This window comes from Canis lupus, chromosome 6 (genome assembly GCF_003254725.2).
Source record: "Canis lupus dingo isolate Sandy chromosome 6, ASM325472v2, whole genome shotgun sequence".
NCBI classification, from domain to species: Eukaryota; Metazoa; Chordata; class Mammalia; order Carnivora; family Canidae; genus Canis; species Canis lupus.
The window spans coordinates 54567948-54588302 of NC_064248.1; the positions used below are offsets into that span (position 1 = coordinate 54567948).

Genomic DNA, 20355 nt, shown 5'->3' on the forward strand with positions numbered 1-20355 from the left:
GAAGTGACAGAAGAGAATGGAAGGATAAACAAAATGTGGTCTATACATACAATGGAAGAGTATTCAGCCTTGAAAATGAATGAAATTCTGACACATGCCATAGCATGGATGAACCTTGAAGACATTATCAAGCTAAGTGAAATAAGCTAGACACAAAAGGGCAACTATTGTATGACTCCACTTGTATGAAGTCCCCAGAATAGTCACACTCATAAAGTAGAATAGTAGTTACCAGGGGCTGGGGAGAGGGAGGAATGAGGATTTATTGTTTAATGAGTATAGAGTTTCTATTTGTTACGATGAAAGAGTCCTGGAGATAGTTAGTGGTGATGGTTGCACAACACTGTAAATGAACTTAGTATCACTGAATTGTTTACTAAGAAATAGTTAAAAGAGTACATTTTATGTTATGTACACTTTGCCACAAAAATTTTTTTAATGGTTGAAAGGAGTAAATTTTATGTTATAAAGGGATTCTTTTATGTTATGTTTATATATAGTACCACAAAAAAAAAAAGAATGAGCTTCTGGGCACTTGGGTGGCTCAGTCGATTGGGCGGCCAACTCATGATTTTGACTCAGGTCATGATCCAGACTTGTGTTGGGTTCCAGACTCAGTGGGGAGTTTTGCTTGAGACTCTCTCTCTCCTCCCTCTGCCCCTCCCCAGCTCTCTTTCTTACTTACTCTCAAATAAATAAATCTTAGGAAAAAAAACTTCTAAAAAAGGTTGAGAATTACTAGCCTCATATATATATATATATATACATATATATATATATATATATATATATATATATATATATATATATATATATAAAATTTTCAGTGAAAGTCTCCCTTATAGTCTTAATTTAACCAAGGGGGAATAAAAACATTTTAAAAAATCTTTACTATGGAAAAACTGTTGCTGGTTTGTCATGACTGATGTCATAATTGGAAGTTTACCCCATACTAAAAGCCATGGGGTAATGTTAATGCTGAATCTAAGATCTGTGCGCATAAGAGAATGCCTATGGATATCTGTAAATTGAGTTGTTATATTTATAGGTTAAATTTGGCTTTGGGTTTCCTGGCATATTGCAACAAATAGTATGGAGAAGTTTTGGCTACCAGTGAAAACCACAGTGAGCAGTTAGGAACGGAAGACAGTATATATGGCTGACATTAGCAAAAAGCATAGTAGTAGGGGACGATTTAATTAACAGCCCTGAACATTATGAGCTCCTAAGGACATCATTATTATAATAAAGTAACACTATTATATATAATCAGAAGTATTCACTATATTCAGTTTCACAGAAAATGGTAATAAGTCCATCAAATAAATCCATAAAAAAGATTCTTTAAAATAATTTCTCAGAAAAAGGGACAGTTCTTTTTGCTGGAAAAATCATTCCATATAGTTCATATGAAACACTGAGGTTCATACGATGTGCTTTTTTATTACGGATCAGTTAGGGCAGCCCGGGTGGCTCAGCAGTTTAGCGCTGCCTTCAGCCCAGGGCCTGATCCTGGAGACCCAGGATCGAGTCCCATGTTAGGCTCCCTGCATGGAACCTGCTTCTCCCTCTGTCTGTGCCTCTGCCCCTCTCTCTCTCTCTCTCTCTCTCTCTTTCTCATGAATTAAATATATATATATATATATATATATAATCAGTTATATGGTAGGCTAGTAATTCTCAACCTTTTTTAGAAGTTTTTTTTTTTCCTAAGATTTATTTGAGAGTGAGTAAGAAAGAGAGCTGAGGGAGGGACAGAGGGAGGAGAGAGAGAGTCTCAAGCAAAACTCCCCACTGAGTCTGGAACCCAACACAAGTCTGGATCATGACCTGAGTCAAAATCATGAGTTGGCCGCCCAATCGACTGAGCCACCCAAGTGCTCAGAAGCTCATTCTTTTTTTTTTTTTTTGTGGTATTATATATAAACATAACATAAAATAATCCCTTTATAACATAAAATTTACTCCTTTCAACCATTAAAAAAAATTTTTTTTAAAGACTTTATTTATTTATTCATGAAAGACACACAGAGAGAGAGGCAGAGACACAGGGAGAGGGAGAAGCAGGCTCCATGCAGGGAGCCTGATGTGGGACTTGATCCCGGGACTCCAGGATCACGCCCTGGGCCAAAGGCAGGCGCTAAACCGTTGAGCCACGCAGGGATTCCCCATTAAAAAATTTTTTGTGGCAAAGTGTACATAACATAAAATGTACTCTTTTAACTATTTCTTAGTAAACAATTCAGTGATACTAAGTTCATTTACAGTGTTGTGCAACCATCACCACTAACTATCTCCAGGACTCTTTCATCGTAACAAATAGAAACTCTATACTCATTAAACAATAAATCCTCATTCCTTCCTCTCCCCAGCCCCTGGTAACTACTATTCTACTTTATGAGTGTGACTATTCTGGGGACTTCATACAAGTGGAGTCATACAATAGTTGCCCTTTTGTGTCTAGCTTATTTCACTTAGCTTGATAATGTCTTCAAGGTTCATCCATGCTATGGCATGTGTCAGAATTTCATTCATTTTCAAGGCTGATAACTACTATTCTACTTTATGAGTGTGACTATTCTGGGGACTTCATACAAGTGGAGTCATACAATAGTTGCCCTTTTGTGTCTAGCTTATTTCACTTAGCTTGATAATGTCTTCAAGGTTCATCCATGCTGTGGCATGTGTCAGAATTTCATTCATTTTCAAGGCTGAATACTCTTCCATTGTATGTATAGACCACATTTTGTTTATCCTTCCATTCTCTTCTGTCACTTCCACCTTTGGCCGCCCAACCAACTGATCCACCTAAGTGCCCAGTAGCTCATTCTTTTTTTTTTTTTTTATTGTGATATTATATATAACATAACATAAAAATAACCCATTTATAACATGGACTTTACTCCTTTAAACCATTAAGATTTATTTATTCATGAGCGACAGAGAGGCAGAGACATAGGCAGAGGGAGAAGCAGGCTTCCTGCAAGGAGTCCGATGGGGACTTGATCCCAGGACCTCAGGATCATGACCTGAGCCAAAGGCAGATGTGCTCAACAACTTACACCCTAGTGCCCCGAAAATTAAGTTCTTAATAACACTGTATCATTGAGGTTCCTGGACTGGTTTAATGGGGCAACAGATGCATTGTACCATTACTTTTTCTTTCAATGTTTCAAGTTTTATTTAAATGTTAATTAACATAGTATAATATTAGTTTCAGGAGTAGAATCCAGTGATTCATCACTTACATATGGCACCCAGTATTTATCACAAGTGCCCTCATTAATACCCTCACCCATTTGGTCCATTCCCCTACCCACCTCCCCTCCAGCAACCCTCAGTTTGTTCTCTATAGTTAAGAGGTTTTGTTTTTTTTTTATGGTTTGCCTCACTCTTTTTTTCCCCTTTCCCCTAGGTCATCTGTTTTGTTTCTTACATTCCACATATGACGTACCACATTATATTTACAAATTAAAATATTCCCCAGATAAAAGACTTTTTGATAAATTCAACTTATGAATTTACCTCAAGAAGTCATCAAAAATAGCTCTATACATAACATGATTTAAGAGATTATACAAAAATATGCTGCTTATGAAGATTCACAGGCTTCTTCAAATATTATAAATGTGCCTTACTTTAAACATAAAAATTTGAGTAACTTACAAAGTACTATTTTAACACCCACATTATAACCCACAAGTCATTAATCTCTTAGGATTTCCTCAGTTCTACATCTAGATAGATAGATATGTCTGTGCTGGGGGAGTTCATAAAGAAATGAGGTATAAAATGTCCAATCTCAAAGAAGTTTATATTGTTACTATGTAAAAACAAAAGACAAAATGATCATAAAAGCATTAAATATTTATTTTCTGGTGGCCACGTCTGTTTTGTTATGCCCCTTTCAGGTGAAAAATTCTTATTTTCAAATAAGACAAATGGGTAGAAAATAATTGAAGGTTACACAGAACTGAAGGATGTGTATAAAGGAAGGCTATGCTATGAAAAATGACAGAAAGACAGAATAAATGGGAAAAGGCCAAGTGTAACTTAAAATACCTTGAGTCAGAAAGAGACAAAAGAGGAATTCATTACAGAAGACCCAAAGAACAAAAGTCAAAGAAACAGCTTCCATTGGAAGAGAAGACAAAATAAGAATCAACAGGATAGACAACAGGTGGTACAGAATATGGTCACCAAGTAAAAAACTTGAACAAGTAGGGGCCTAACTAGGGACTCAAAAATAGGACTTTCCAACTGAAACCAAAGTAAGAGCAAGAAAATGAAGTGTCTGAGACTAAGAGAGTGCAGTTAGAGGGACTGATGGTAAAAGTATATGAAATCCAAACATAAGGGCTTTAAAAGAAAGAGCTTCTGGATAGGAAAGTGACAACTTGGGCAGCCCTGGTGGCCCAGCGGTTTAGTGCTGTCTTCAGCCCAGGGCCTGATCCTGGAGACCTGGGATCGAGTCCCACGTCAGGCTCCCTGCATGGAGCCTGCTTCTCCCTCTGCCTGTATCTCAGCCTCTTTCTCTCTCTCGCTCTCTTTCATGAATAAATAAAAATCTTTTTTTAAAAAAAAAAAAGGAAAGTGACTTCAGTGACAGGTGACAAAGTAATATCACAGCCTATAATTATCTTATCTGTTCTATGCAACTGTGCATACAGATCCCAAAGAACCTCTTATCACAATGCTTAAGCCATGTATACATCTGCACAGTTAGTGCAATCTATTTCTTCATATAGACTGAATGAGGGAAAGTGTGGGAAGGGCCGAGAGGATTGTTCACTGAAGAAATCCCATGGCCCCTTTCCTCCTGGGGTAATTAATGGCAATAAAGGAGCTACTGAAAATCTAACAAAGATGGGGCTCTGAGCTCTGCTTTATTCCCTGAAATCAAGCCTGGTGGGTGGCCACCTACTGTGCCAAGGGACCACACCAAAATGAGTAGAGCACCTAGGGTTAAATGAGACAACACTTCTGCAATACCTGGAGTCATTCAATATTTATCAACTATATTTACATTTCCTCTACATAGTCTTGTTTCCTAGCTTGAAGATAAATATGGTAATATATAATACACATTGTCAAATTAAGTTCAAAGTACTCTGCATAACTAACATTTTTCATTTTTAGAGTTTCTTAAAAAGAAAAGTGGAGATGTCCTTAAAAATTTAATTACTAAGAATAACAAAATTGAAGACTTGCCTAAGATTATAACAATTTAGAAACAAATCCAATAATTATACTTATTTTTAAACTATCAGACAACATTGCTAAAGTTAAAGCAGTTGAAAAGAATCTTTACATACAACACAAATTATAGAAGGCCACAGAGGCATGGAAAGAGGAATTCTAGAGCTGTGCTGTGCCATTTGGTAACCACTAGTCAGTCACATGTAGCTATTTACAATCTAATTAAAATTAAATTTCAAGTGTGACTACTATAATGAACAAAAGCACTGCAGACAATTCTACTGAACAGTGCTGTTCTAAAGAAGTGGTAGCTAGCCTTGGGGAGACAGCCTACATGGTAGGAATCTGTTACTAAGCAACCAGATTTTCTGAACTATTCATAAAGTCATAATAGACATATATTCTAATAGTAACCCTTAGGCCTGGGAGTGTCTTATAAATCACACAAAAATACTCTTCTTTTGCTTTTTCTTTTTAATTGAGTCTGCCATGTTCCCATTTGATTAACTAACTCTACTGAATCAGCGCCACTCTTCACTTGGCATGTTACTGCAGCGCTACTATGCTGCTCTTCCACAGTTTCCAGTAATAATAGAGTCTATATTTGGTTCGTGTAGGTACAGATCCTCCTGCACAGTCAAAACAATGCCTAACCATAATTTTTTTCAACTTAGAGACTAAAATTACATTGCATGTTTAAATATTCATTTCTCACTGGGGATTACAATCAACTATATTTTCTGTGGCTTTCTTGAGACAGACTGTATTTTTTTTTAAATGTTTGACAGTAGTATCTGAAACTTTAAAGTCCTAACAGTTAAGAAAAATTGATTTCTAAGTGTTTCAAAGACTTACTTTTTAAAACAATTTTGTGGATTTAGAGACTAAGTCAAGCCTTATAGTTATTTTACATATTCAGACAAAATTTTCATTTCATATTCTGAATCTGATCTAAGCTTTTATAAGATCATTTAAAAACTTACTTCAAAATTTAGGTCACGGATCAAGATATCTCCATTTGGCGTTGCTAATGGAACATGATCAAATCTACAGAGGAAATTGATTAAAAAAATTACAATTTTATATTAAACACTAAGCAAATGTAGCTGAAAGAGAATGGCTATTATGCGATTTAAGAAATGTTTATGATGCTAAAGAACTTTTCCTATACATACTTTATAATGTTATCAGCATTGATGATTTCTCCAGCACCAGGTATCAAGGGAATGAAGTGTGCTCCTTCTTCAATACCTTAAGTGGAAAACAAGTATTAAAGCATCACATTATGTCAGTCAAAACTTAAACTATGTGACCTAGTGCATTCATATTTACCCCTTTCCTGTTGCGAGACCATTGTGCGTTCATATTTGCCTTGATTTAAATCCTTTAGTACTTGCATTAATTCTGTAATCCGAGCAGTAAAACTGCAATTAAAAAAAAAGTCATAATGAAAATTCCAAAGGCCATCTTTCATTACTATTTTTAATATTTATTTGAAAAGTAACTGACATGTAACATTGTACAAGTTCAAAACTTTCATTCAAACTTAACTGAAATTTCTAAAATTATAATTTAGTATAACTATATACTAAGTATATACTCCGTATAACTAACTATATACTAAGCAAGACAGCTTGGTGGAGGCTCCAAACAGCTGAGCTGTCTTAAGGAAACATGAAAAGTTCACTCTCAGAGAAAAATGTTCCTTAATTTTCCTATCAAAATGTGCTTGAGGAGCAGGAAATGGGGCTTCAGTTGCCCCTTATTTTAACCTCAACTGGGCACAATCATTAAGTATGACATATTTTTAAAACTTATTTTCTGCAATTACTCAGTATTACTAATCTTACTTACCCAGCCAATCTAGTCATTTCACGGCCAGCCAAAACTATCCGACCCAGAGCTTGAGACATTCGCAAAAGCATTCTTCCACTTTGGTAGTAATCCTTAAATAGAAATAAATACTCGTTTTCACTTATATTTCTAAGATTAAAAATTAGCTTTTATTTGTTTTTAAATTTCAATTTCAATTTATTATGGCTATGATTACAATACTTTACCTCTAGAAGTTCTGAATGTGTACTCTTGAGGTGTCGAGGATGAGACAAATCTAGAAAAGGACGACTTACAACTAGGTAACCAACAACAGTGGCAAGATCTGAAACAAAACAGTTAACATTTAATCATTAACAACACTTCACTTTCTCCACAAATTTCATTCCACTACCTTTTTTAAAGCATACTTACATTTGGCAACTATGCTATCAATGAAGCCCATAGAAAACCGAAACAAAATGAAATTATGGAGATGCTCCACCTGGTAGAAAGAAAATACAAAATAACATATATTATGTATGCACATAAAAATATGAATCTACCCTGAAAAAAACTGCATGATTTATTCCATAAATATTTACCGAAAATTTAAAAATTATATAATTTATTCCATAAATATCACCTATGATTTCTGATTATATGTATGTCACATTTCATGCACAATACTATCACAGAGCAGATGCCAAATACTTTATGAAACCATTTTTATGCAAATGAATTGAAATTACATATAAATGTTAATTTGGTATTATCCACATATAATATTGTATTCCCAATATTGTCAGATATATACGTGTTAAAATTGATCAATAATCAAAACAATAAAACAGAAGGATAAGCTAATTTAGGTAAAATACTAGCTGTCTAGATTGGCACTTAGTGTTTTGGTTTAGCTGGAAACATCTGGTCTATGCTTTCTCTAAGAATCATATTACACTCGATCTGAACCAAGTGCCAATGTCATCCATGCTATACAGCCCTGGTCTGTAGCTTTAATCAATCACACACTACCTCAAAATTGTAAGTCTAAAAATGTTCTCAAATTTTCCATCTATCAGATTATTCAAAGCTCTGCATGATCTGGCACTGGACTCTATCTTAAACTTCATCTGCTTCTATGTTGTTCCTTTTCACTGAGCTCCAGAAATACTGGCTCCTCAAACATGGTCCTGTCTTAAGGCTTTCCTCTTGTTTTGCCCTCTGCCAGGAATATTGTTGTCCTAGATATTTCTATTTTGTGACTAATTTCCTCATTCCATGCGGGTTTCTGATAAAATGTCACTTCAGGACCAACCTTCTTGCCATCCTACCTAAAGTATCTAGGCAACCACCGCCACCACATTGTACCATTTCATCCCATTTTATTCTTGGTCACAGAATTCACTACTATCCAGAACCATATAAAATATTGTTATTTATCGTCTCTCCTCTACTAAAATATGAGTTTTCTGAGTAGAGGGTGGCATCCTCTATCTTTTGCAAAAGGACAATGACTGAAACATTTATTCAATGAATGCAACATATTACATGCTGTGCTCAATGCTGAAGGTACAATAATGAATAAAATAGACAAAGTCCCTGAACTCATGGAGTTTACACTTGGAGACAAGTGTAAACAAGTGAGACAAATGTTTGTACATAAGATAATTATAAATTGCATTAAATTGGGAAGTAACTGGTGGAAGCCATTTCAGACAGACTAACCAGAGAAAGCAAGGCCACAGTAAGTTAACTTTTGGGCTAAAATCTAAAGGAAAAGAATAAGCAAGCCATATAAAGAGTGAGCTGATCAACCGCAGTTCTCTGGAAAAATTACCTTAAGTGCATTTTATCAGTGAGCACTATCAGAGTTCAGTCATGTCAAATATAAGTAAGACAAAAATCCAATTTCTAAAAGAATTTACTTTTTTAAAGGTTTATCTATTCTAGAAAGGGAGAGGAAGAGACAGAGAGAGACTCTTCCAAGCAGACTCCCTCTTGAGCACAGAGTCCCAATGTGCTGCTCAATCCCAAAACCTATGAGATCATGACCTGAGCCAAAACCAAGAGTTAGACACTCACCCAACCGAACCACCCAGGCACCCCTGAAATAATTTTAAATGACAATTTCTCTAACCTTTTTAAATCACCTCAAATGTATTTTTAGTTTCACAAACTTCCACTACAATGTAAGCTCTTTAGAGGAAGGATTTTCATAGGTTATGTCCACTATTATTATTACTAGAACCTGGAATAAGCTCAGGCATCTAGATGGCACTCAATATCTTTGGAATGAAGTAATGAAATTACTTGAATTCAAATTTTCCAATTACTTGAATTCAAATTTTCCAAATCGCAAGAAAATAAAAACTGATTTATGTATAGTTCTTAAAATATACAATATACAAGTTCTTTACGTAGAGTATATGACTACTTTTGAATGTCAATACAGACCATAACGTCTGAAACGCCTAAACTATATATGTATAATCTTGTCTTTTATAGAAATAATTTGCTGGCCCCTATTCTAAATAATAATTACCATAGTATCTTCAAGAATGCTACAGAAACAAAAACAAAATGCTACAAAACAAAACATCACTAAATAAAACTACTAAGCAACCTCTAAAACTACACTGACAATTGCTTTAACAAATCAATCTATTTTTGTAGCTGGGAAACTTTATATACTGATATGATAATTTTTATTCTTTTATTTTTTATGAAAATACAGTATAAAAATACTTCATAGTTATTTAAAAATAAGTATCTTAAAGATTTAAGATATATACCTATATAGGTATATATAGATACAGATCAACATAAGCAAAAAAAAAATCTTTCTATAACTTCATGAGCCTGAAGCATATTATCTTACCAGTTTTCGGAAGACTGAGTGGATTGTCTGCTTTTCTCTCTTATTCCCATTGTAAAAGGCAATTTCTTCACTATTAAAGAAAATAATTTAGTAATTAATTTTAATATTACCAATGCCTGAAAAGTATTTGATGACGGAATATTTTATTTAAATCGACACTTAAGACTATAAGCTTAATGGGTATGTCTGGCCACAGTCCTGTCTGTACTTGAGACCCTGCTCCTAGCTCAGCTGATTAGAGAGCAAAGGAATACACACCTAACTGGATCACAGACCGAACAGCAGCCATATGCTGCATATACAAGTTACGTAGCCTGGTTGGAAAAGATGTGCTGGGCTAGTTCTCAGAAATTTAATTAATTTAATTTCTTTAATAAGAAATAAGAAGGAAGTTGCTATGACATATAGGAAGGCAGGGCTGGGATAGCCATTATAGACGACAAATGGAGTACAGATCCTACAGGAGGGAGAGGAGAAAACAATAGCTAAGAGAAGCTACAGAGTGATGCCATGACATACAGCTTTTGAAAGACTAAAAAGCAAACCAAGTCCGAACAACCTCACAATGCCGGCTTCCAGGAGCCCTGGCTGCACAGTCGTTATTATGCCGGGAATCCACCATACCCTCACAACAACTTCCCTTTTCTTGAGCTGGCCTGAATGGCCCCATAAGGACCACAAGAATCCTGACTAGAAGAAAAAGGGCATTCGTACAGATGAAGAAAGGTTCAGTGTAGTTAAGAAAAGTCTGTCAAAGTCATACAGCTAGCAAGTTAGGCAGCTGAGACTGTAACTCATATCTGACTCTAAAGTCTAGTCTTTCCACTCCCTATTCAGTATGATGTAAACATTCCTAGAAAAATAATTCTTACAGCAAAGTAAAGATTTACATAGGAATCTAGGGGGTATAGTTTAAAAAGCCTTCGATAAACACCTAATACTTCTTTAAAGTCTCTTTTAAATATGTGAATTTTATAGTCTAATCCAAAATGTACCTGCATTTTTTTCCATTATGTGAATTTTATAGTCTAATCCAAAATGTACCTGCATATGTGAATTTTAAAAAAAATATGTGAATTTTACAGTCTAATCCAAAATGTACCTGCATTTTTTTCCATTATAAAAAAAAAAGGTAGCTCTTGCCACAACCCCTTCAAGCAAAATTAACTTTTTTTTTTTAGATTTTATCTATTGATGACACACACACAGAGAGGCAGAGACACAGAGAGAGAAGCAGGCCCCATGGAGGGAGCCCGATGTGGGACTCAATCCCAGGGCTCCAGGATCACGCCCTGGGCAGAAGGCAGGCGCTAAACCACCCAGGTGTCCCACAAAATTAACTTTGTATAAAGATGAATCATGTTTGACTTGTGTTTCACTATTTCCTTGGCAGGATAATATAGAGCCCCAGGGTATCAGAATCCCAATTTAAGCAACAATTCCATACCTATAATTACTTTTCTCTTGTCCTCCTACCTCCTCTGCACATATGAGTATCTTCCTATGGAGGAAGAGGAGGTGAGCATTCTACTTCTGACTCATTTAGCTCCATACGATCTTAAAGGGTAAAAACATCCCAGAACACTATGGCTGCCTATCTACCACAACTTTCTTCCTAAGTAAGAGAGCTCCAATTTCCTTAGTTATCCATCTATACTTTCCTATGCACCCAAATGGTTTAGGAATGGAACCTTATCTATAAGGAATGAGTTCCATTTGGTTCCTGCCCCTAAAGAAATGGCCTGTTTTTATTTCAGCATTTGTTACAGGGGAGGACTAATGAGATCTGGAACTGCTTTTGCTATCTTGTGATCACAAGAAAAATTAGGTTGAGGAAGGGGCAACATACAAAAGACGGCTGAGCCAGGAGAACATCAAAGAGCCAGAGCCCTGATCCTGTTGTGCCTGGAATGGGGCTATCTAAGAGTTCTTATGTCAAGTACTAAATGTGCTTATTGTTATAGCTACCTGAGTCAGGGTTTTCTGTTTCTCACAAAAGAACGCATTCTAGCTGATACCATCTTTGATTCACTTGGCAAATCATCTCTCTGCACAACCAACCGTCTATTCTTCCACATACCTACAGCACAACACTCTGTTTAAAATTGGTACCATTTTAGCAATACAAGGAAATAAAGGAAGAAGGAACCGTTAAAAGAGTAATCTGAGTAATTTTGTAAATGCTTTACATACTAAATAAAGATTAGGACCCTTAAAATGACTTAAGGTTTATAGAGCAACACATGAGAAAATTTACTGAGTACCTATTACATATCAAAACCTTTGCTGGAAGCTTTGTATATTATCTCATATTTAATCCTCAAGATAGTACTATACTCTCCATTATAAACAAGATAAGTGAAGCTATAACTAACTTGCCAAGGTCATATTATATATAATTGATAAGTGGAGGAGGCATATTCTGAAACTAGTCAGGCTGGCTCCAAAGCCTAATACTTTTTCTTCCTATTTTGGAAAATGCCTGGAAAATAGGTAGAGATACATTTAGGGAGACTGAATTACTGAATTAGTATTCCATATATAGTCTCAAAATAAAAGTGTTTGTGGATAAATTGAGACAGGTTTTCATTTGAAGAAGTATTATAAGTAAATTTTTTAAAAAAGATTTTATGTATTTATTCATGAGAGACACAGAGAGAGAGAGGCAGAGACATAGAAGCAGGCTCCATGCAGTGAGCCCAAAGGGAGACCAGATCACACCCTGAGGGGAGGGCAGACGCTCAACTGTTGAGCCACTCAGGGTTCCCTGTAAGTAAATTTGAATTTGAATTGAACTTTGAGTGTGTTTAAAGTGAAATCAACAGAAAATTAGTCAATAAAAGATATGAAGAGGTGAACCAGGGATACTACACAGTTGAAAATGAGAGAGAAATGCTGAGGATTACTAATCTATAAAACTGGTATTCTTCATAATGTGTTATTCAAAAGAGGTAAATACAGACACACACACAAATACAAATTTGTAAGAGTGCCTACCAGACTTTGTGGAGTTAAGTTATATGACAACAATATCCATAAAAAACAAATTTTTAGTACACCTAAATTTAATACATTTCTCCTTACCTGTTTGTGATGAGCCGGGAATTAACAAATCTATACTCTCCTTCATACTTTTGCTCAGTTATTGTCATCTTACCAATGGGTCTTCTAAGTCGAGTTAGGAATAGCCCAGAAACAATCAAGTAGGCCATCATACTTGTTGGGCCCTATTATTTTTGGAAGAGAATATACGAAGTTCAAGGATATCATAATAAATTCACTGGATGCAACATGCATAATTTCTATCATCAGCTCCAGTGACTTTGAGAGAAATTGCTCTTTTGGCTACTTTTTCCCCCTTATTTCTTTTTTGAGAAAATACACACTGGGCCTTCATGTTTTTAACTACTCACCTATTCTGTTCCTTCTTCAACACGGTAGCTCATCCCCAGCTTTCCTGAAATTGCCTACCTAAAAACTCCTCATTGTAGTCCTCATTCTTCCTATGGCATCTAAAACTCTTGATGGAACGCTTCCTGATATTCCCTTAAGATTCCACAAAAACTCTCAGATCTCTCTCTCTCTTTTTTTTTTTTTTTCCTTCTGTTGGAATGTTAATATTCCCTGAGGTTTCTTTTTTTTTCCCCCCTGAGGTTTCATCCTTAAATCTTTTCTCCCAAATTTTTATCTCTACCCCCATCACTCTTAAGAATCTAAGGTAGCATTTCCAAGTAAATACCATATACCTTCACCTCACTATTCTGTAGGGCCTCAATCTAAAGTCCCCCAGATAAGCTCTACCTGCTTTTCCCTTCTTACATTTTGTTTGCAGCTGCCATAACTTCTAACTTGGTGAGTAACTTCATCATTAACTAACCGAAGCGAGAAACTTTTAAGTTTACCTCTCTGAGCTTATCACAAGCACTTCCCTCACTCCTTCTATATCCTAGGATCTGTCATACTAAAACTATTTCCTGAACGTGCCATTCAATGAAGTGCTCTGAAAGCTCGACATATCTAACAGATAACTCATCCTCCTCAGAGCAGCTCAAATATCACCTCCAGTTCTTCAGACACAAAATATTATAACTTCTGTTACTACTGTACTTATCACTCTGCATAATAACTGCCTGAATACCTATTCTTTCACTCGATTATAAACCTTTTTCAGCTGGAACTGTGTCTTATTTTTTTTTATCCCCACTACCTAGTACAATAAATGTGGACTATAATTTGTATTCAATATTTTTTAATTAAATATGATTGATCTGATGCATTCAACAATCAATGCAAGAGTGGGCAAAGGAGAGAACTAAAACAGTTTCTACCTTTGAGAAATGCAGAATCAGATAACAGGAATACATGGAGAGGTATTTAGGTATTATAAAAATGTAGTAAGTACCATAAAAATACTGCAGCACAGAGACAGGAGGGATTAGGCCTATTCACTTGCTTATAGTAAAGATTTTTTTTTTAATTTATTCATTCATGAGAGACATAGACAGAGAAAGAGAGGCAGAGACACAGGCAGAGGGAGAAGCAGGCTCCATGCAGGGGGCCCAACGTGGGACTGGATCCTGGGTCTCCAGGATCCCACCCTGGGCCTAAAGCGGTGCTAAACCACTGAGTCACCAGGGCTGCCCCTCACTTGCTTATAGTAAAAACAAGCCAGAAGAATAATTAAACCTGTATCACAGGGTTGCAAAAGTTTAGGAGGATAGATGAGAAAATTCAGATAAAAAACTACTCTCCCCGGTGTTCTGGAAAGTGGCAAAAACCACTGTATAAATTATGTATTAATCAACTACAAGATGTGTATGCATATGCATGTACATATATATATACACACAGAATAGTCACACTATCACATGGTCATGTAATAAGTATGTAACAGTAACAGCACATATTACATGACTAAAGTTATACTTCAATAAGGACACTCAGAGAAAGTTTAAACGTCATTCTTACCAACACAAATATTAGAGTGACAGGATAATAAGGCTCATGAGATAGTCAACCATTTATATTATTATAAACTTACATATTATGTTATAAACCAGTATAGCCACTCTAAAGGTATTTCTGATATTTTAACATTTATATTAAAATGGCTGCCTCCAAATCTCTTTTTAGACATTACTTTACAACAGTAAGAACATGAATGTTAAGGTTTAAGCACTTCTGGTTATTAATGCCACAAATTTTCCAAGTATCTACCTTAAGGAAAATTCAAACACCAAATTAGAGCACTTTTCAAGTCTCTAGTACAGTATTATTTTATAACTAGACTTTATTAGGTACATGAGATACATAAAAATTCCTACAAACAATCTGGCTATTTACAACACAGTACTATAGCAATTTAAAAGATAGATAGATAGATAGATAAACAGATTAAAAGATTAAACTTACCTGAGCTCCTATTGCACTTGTTAACTTGAAGATATACAAAACTATGTCTAAAAATGGCTGTAAATATTAGAAGGTAAAAAATTAAAAAGAAGATTGTGTAGACTGGTAGCTAATAAAACATGATAAATATAAAATGTCGTTCAACATTTAACATATAATGGTCAACATGCAGCATTCCCATCACATTTAATGTACTATAACAGTATATAAACAACAAACAACAAATACATAAAGGCAACAGTTCTTATTCTCACAAAACTTAAAATAGAGAGACCATAACCAATGTCTACTGACCATCAAGTGGGAAAAACATGTATCATTTTCCACCAACTAAGGTAGTTCTACTGTGATAATTAACCATTAGTAACTTAGTAACTTCTTAATGTAGTGTAAAGACACTGAATAAAAGGACCAGAGATGTAACCCCAAATCTAATACCAGCTTTTCTGGTTCCTATATACCTAAACCTATAAAACAAAAGGTCCTTCATGCTCGTACTATTGTCTAATTCTATTCAATATCCATATGTTGAAATAAATGAATGAGCCTATAATTTTCTGATATAAAACTCAAGCTTCTAGAACTAAAACAAGACATTAATATACTACTGCTCCTTACACAGAGACAACTCAAATGACATAAAAGTTTGTACATATTTTGAAGTGTTTTTCAAAAACCCCATATTATATTCATTCACTTTAAGTCTATAGCCACTCCTTTTTGTTGGCTGTTGTTAACCTCTTCTGTTTTGCCTTATAAATTACCAAGAAGCTAGACATACTTATAAACTTCAAGCACATTTAAAAGTTGACAAAAATGACTCATCATTTAAGTCACAGTTTATTTTTTTAAGTCACAGTTTAAATAATGAGATGTTAAAAACAGTAAATATACTGTAGTGCAGAGCACCACTAAAATTATTTTAAATTTTTCTCTATTGCCAATGTGATAAGATCTGAGCTATAGAGCTGCTCAAGTGCCAAGATGTAAAGAATACATAACAATGTCTACAGAATTACACAAAAATTTGTATATACAGTCCCCCACCCCTATATACACAGATAACTACAAAATGTGATAATGGGAGTAAAAGAAAGCTGAATTAATGAACAATTTATAGTTTTCAGAGTTCCTAGAGTATGGAATCAGTTAGTAAAGCCTTCTGGGTACCTGAGTAAAAAGTTTGGCATGAAGTGAAAAGACATCCTAGTAATGGGTCTGTCATGAGGGGGGAAGGTCTTATGGATACACAGCACTTTTCTAAGAATTGCCTGCCATCCCTCTATCCACATGGTTGAAGCAGTAGCATTCCTATTCTTACAATATGACCTGGCCCCTTGTATATCGTTCTTTTGACTACGAGTGGATATCTGGATCAAATGTGGCCAGACACAAGGATACTATAATTGGTCCACTTTGAGACAAACCCCCACTCCAGACCAAGAGCAGTCATGTCAATTAGAGTCGGAAATAGGGCATCTAGGATAAGAGGAGGAAATGCTAGGTGGATTATCTTGCAGGTGCCCTGTACATGTCCCAGACAAGACTGGAGGTGATGGCAAAGAAGAGGACTTAATAGGAAAACGATAGCAAAGCTGTAAAAGGTAGTGAGATAAGATAGTAAGATGAATAAGATCTGAAGAAATTGGCAGGAAGAAAACTGGTTAAAGCCCATCATCAGTCTCAAGAGCTTTGGCAATATTCGGAGGGGAAACAGTAATTAGAAAACTGAAATAAACTAGTATCTTATGAAAATTTGTTGACTATTATTCAAATGTTGTATTAGAATTAGAGATAATGAAGCACAGAAATGGACAGGAAGGAAAAAGTCCTAGCCTAGTGTTATGGATGTGGAACTGGAAACATAACTAGACGATCAATTTCTACCAACTGCCACAAGTTCACAGGTCAGGTGACAAAAATTTACATTTCTGTTGTTTTAGTGAAATCAGCCTGCAAAATTCATACAAAATCTTTGCAAGACAGTAAATTCTTAGGCACCTCCAAAAATAAGAGAAAATAACTGGAATCAAAACTATTATAACAAGTCTAATTCTCTTATAAAAGCACTTAGTATTTATATGCTATATGTCCATCAAATCAATTCTATATAAATTTGCTGAGATTCAAAACTCAACAAATTAGCAAATAATTTTTAAAAAGAAAATAAAGAAACTTACCTTACTAAGATTTGAATACAGATCAACTACGCTGTTACAAAACTTTTCCACATCTTGTGTAAGCAGCTGGTCTGGATTGGCTATTCTGTTGTCCAGATTACCCATTTTATAATATGTGAAAGCTCTAAAATAGATGTAAGAAAATAATTTAAAATTATTTTAAAAACAGTTCACATTCTAGCACACAGTACAAATTCAGAGAAACAGAAGTTAAGAGTTGAAAGAGGCCTTAAAGACTGTCCTTACTTTAGAGATAAGGAAGCAAGTCCAGAGAAGGAAGACTTGCAAATTAATCGAAGAGCCAGGATTAGAGTCTAAATTGCTAAGATCTTTCACAATGTGCTTCTGAGTCTAAGAGCAATTTCCTTGAACAACATATCCAATACAAAAGAAAGACTTCTATATCTCAATATCACAAGCATTTCTATTTAAGTATTTTTAACATAAAAATAGGTTATCACTTACTGGAGATACTCCTCATAGAGGTATTTAGTTAGTCTTACTCGAAAGCACAGTTTGAGCTCATTTAACCCAAACTTCAAGAAGTTATTCACTACAGAGATCTGAAACAAACAAACACATATTACTGGTTTTATTACATTTCTGCTTACAAAATTATAATTTATTTTTCTATCATTGCCTCTGTCCCGAAATCTATGATTTTTATAACTGATAGTCCAAATTGACATAATTCGGTTCTGTTTTACTCAGTTTACAAAGATACAAAGAGAACATGCTACACAAATGCAATTGGCTATATTATCCTGATACATTAAAACCTTTCTTGAAGCTTAGAGTATGTTAATATCATTAATTATGAGAAACAACTTGATACTTTTGTAAACAAACAAAAAGCCAAATCTGTCACCTTTGTATCCAATGTAAAGGAGCCCTGACATTTTTGTTTGTACCTTCTATTTCTTACTACAAACACTACACAACCCTAGACAATGAAATTCTACTTGCATTTGTTACAAAAATACTATAAATTTCATATCAACTAATACCATTTCCAGATTATTTCTAGAGTCACCTCTACTTCTCTTTTCCATCATTATATTAAAATTAATTATTCCATAGTTCCAAACTCACATTTACATAAATATTTTCTCAAGAAAATGCTGGTTGTTTATGGAATCTCAATCTTTTACTGATATCTACACTACTTATCTCAAGCTTTTTTTAAAGGTCTAAAAACCATATAACTATATCGTCAAGTTTTATTAAATATCTGACATTTTCTAAGTAGCTAGATTTTATAATCAAGCTTTTTTCTCCCTATTTATAATACAAAAATTCTTACAGTGGCAATAAAGAACCAAGCTAAAAATTATCACTTGTGATTTAAACCTAACACTGACCTTTATTTTTAATAAATTCAGATAATAAATCCCAATTTCACTGAAACTACATTAGTGGTTCAGTTACTATAACAGTTTATAGCCTCAAGCAATGGTTCTCAATCAGGGTGATTTTGCCACCATGTCTACCCCCATCTCCTAAGTCTCCCCTGGATATCTAGCTATGTCCTACATTTTGTTTGTCAAAACTGGGGGAGGACATTACTGCCATCAAGTGGGATGCTACTAAACATCAGACACCTTGGCCTAAAGGTGAGAATAAAATAACACATATGTACACATTCACATGTGTATACAATGAAACTGAACTCAACCTAATTAATGTTTACTATCTAGTATAAAGGTTTACATTGAAAAACTCTGCTATAAGTTACAAAACTAAAACTGAAATAGGAACTTAGTACCATAAATCTTTAAACTTAGGAAGCAAAAATATCTGAAGACTTTAGTAAGATCCAAATTTTTCCCTATATAAAGATTTTTAAGGAATTACACTTACGAGAGGCATGGCAGCGATGAAGTTGAATAAGTATCTCTTGAAATCTTTCCTGCTACGACCAATGATACCACTGCAAACCACCACATGCAATGCATTAGTTGCAAAAGAAGCAATATTTAACACTAAGAACACCTGTAAAGCTCTAAAATTACTCTTGGAAGTTTTTATTGACTCAAAAGAATCAATAAAAAAAAAGATGCTGAAAAACATTTTCTTGCAAAAACATGTTTCCAACTTTTGAAATTTGATCATTTTAAATAGGCTTCTTGAAATCACTCTATAAACGGCAAAATTAAATAACAATGATTTCCTGGGACGCCTGGGTGGCTCAGTGGTTGAGCATCTGCCCTTGGCTCAGGGCATGATCCCAGAGTCCTGGGATCGAGTCCCACATCAGGCTTCCTGCATGGACCTGCTTCTCCCTCTGCCTATGTCTCTGCCTCTCTCTCCGTGTCTCTCATGAATAAATAAATAAAATCTTTAACAACAACAACCAAAAAAAAAAAAAAAAACAATGATTTCCTTAGTTCTTTCCTTCATAAAAATTGTAATTTAAAAAAAGGCATATGCTACCACAAAAAGGGTTTAGATGGGGAAACAAGTTGATAGAGCCAGCAATGGGTTATTATGGATGAAATAAACTAGTATTTGTTTTTAAATATTTAAATATCCTGATTCTCATTTGTATGAATTAATGGCAGAGATAACCTAATGAGATCAGATCAGCAAACTCTCACTGTAAAAGGTCAAGAGTAAATATTTTAAGATTTTGTGGGCCACAAGGTAAGGTATCTGTTTCAATTAGTTCTGCTACTGCAGAGCAAAAACAGGCAAGAATGGGACTGGCTGCACCCTAATAAAAATTTCCAAAACAGATGGCAGTGGGATGTGACCAGTGGAACCTTGTTTGCTGACCCTGGCAAACAAGAGACAGAGAGTAGACTGGCAGGGTTTCTCAGAGCCTCAGAATGGTTTTGTAGAGGCTTCAGATCTGTTAACACACTACAACTA

General features: G+C 34.9%; 1 protein-coding gene across 5 annotated transcripts in view; it reads right to left on the minus strand.

Annotated features, from left to right (window-relative positions):
* ABCD3 (ATP binding cassette subfamily D member 3) overlaps window positions 1–20355 on the minus strand; it is a 77768-nt gene that overhangs the window by 17587 nt on the left and 39826 nt on the right. For all 5 annotated transcript variants that reach the window (XR_007411479.1, XM_025417582.3, XM_035717995.2 and 2 more), the window contains 12 exons: window positions 19345–19414; window positions 17950–18047; window positions 17485–17608; window positions 15305–15361; window positions 12977–13119; window positions 9893–9962; window positions 7447–7516; window positions 7260–7357; window positions 7054–7145; window positions 6532–6623; window positions 6375–6450; window positions 6183–6246 (listed from right to left, as the gene is read on the minus strand). Coding sequence is in view for 4 of the 5 variants with exons in the window: in XM_025417582.3 (XP_025273367.1) it covers window positions 6183–6246; window positions 6375–6450; window positions 6532–6623; window positions 7054–7145; window positions 7260–7357; window positions 7447–7516; window positions 9893–9962; window positions 12977–13119; window positions 15305–15361; window positions 17485–17608; window positions 17950–18047; window positions 19345–19414 (1054 nt within the window). In the remaining variant the exon portion in view is untranslated. The remainder of the gene's footprint in view (window positions 1–6182; window positions 6247–6374; window positions 6451–6531; window positions 6624–7053; window positions 7146–7259; window positions 7358–7446; window positions 7517–9892; window positions 9963–12976; window positions 13120–15304; window positions 15362–17484; window positions 17609–17949; window positions 18048–19344; window positions 19415–20355) is intronic.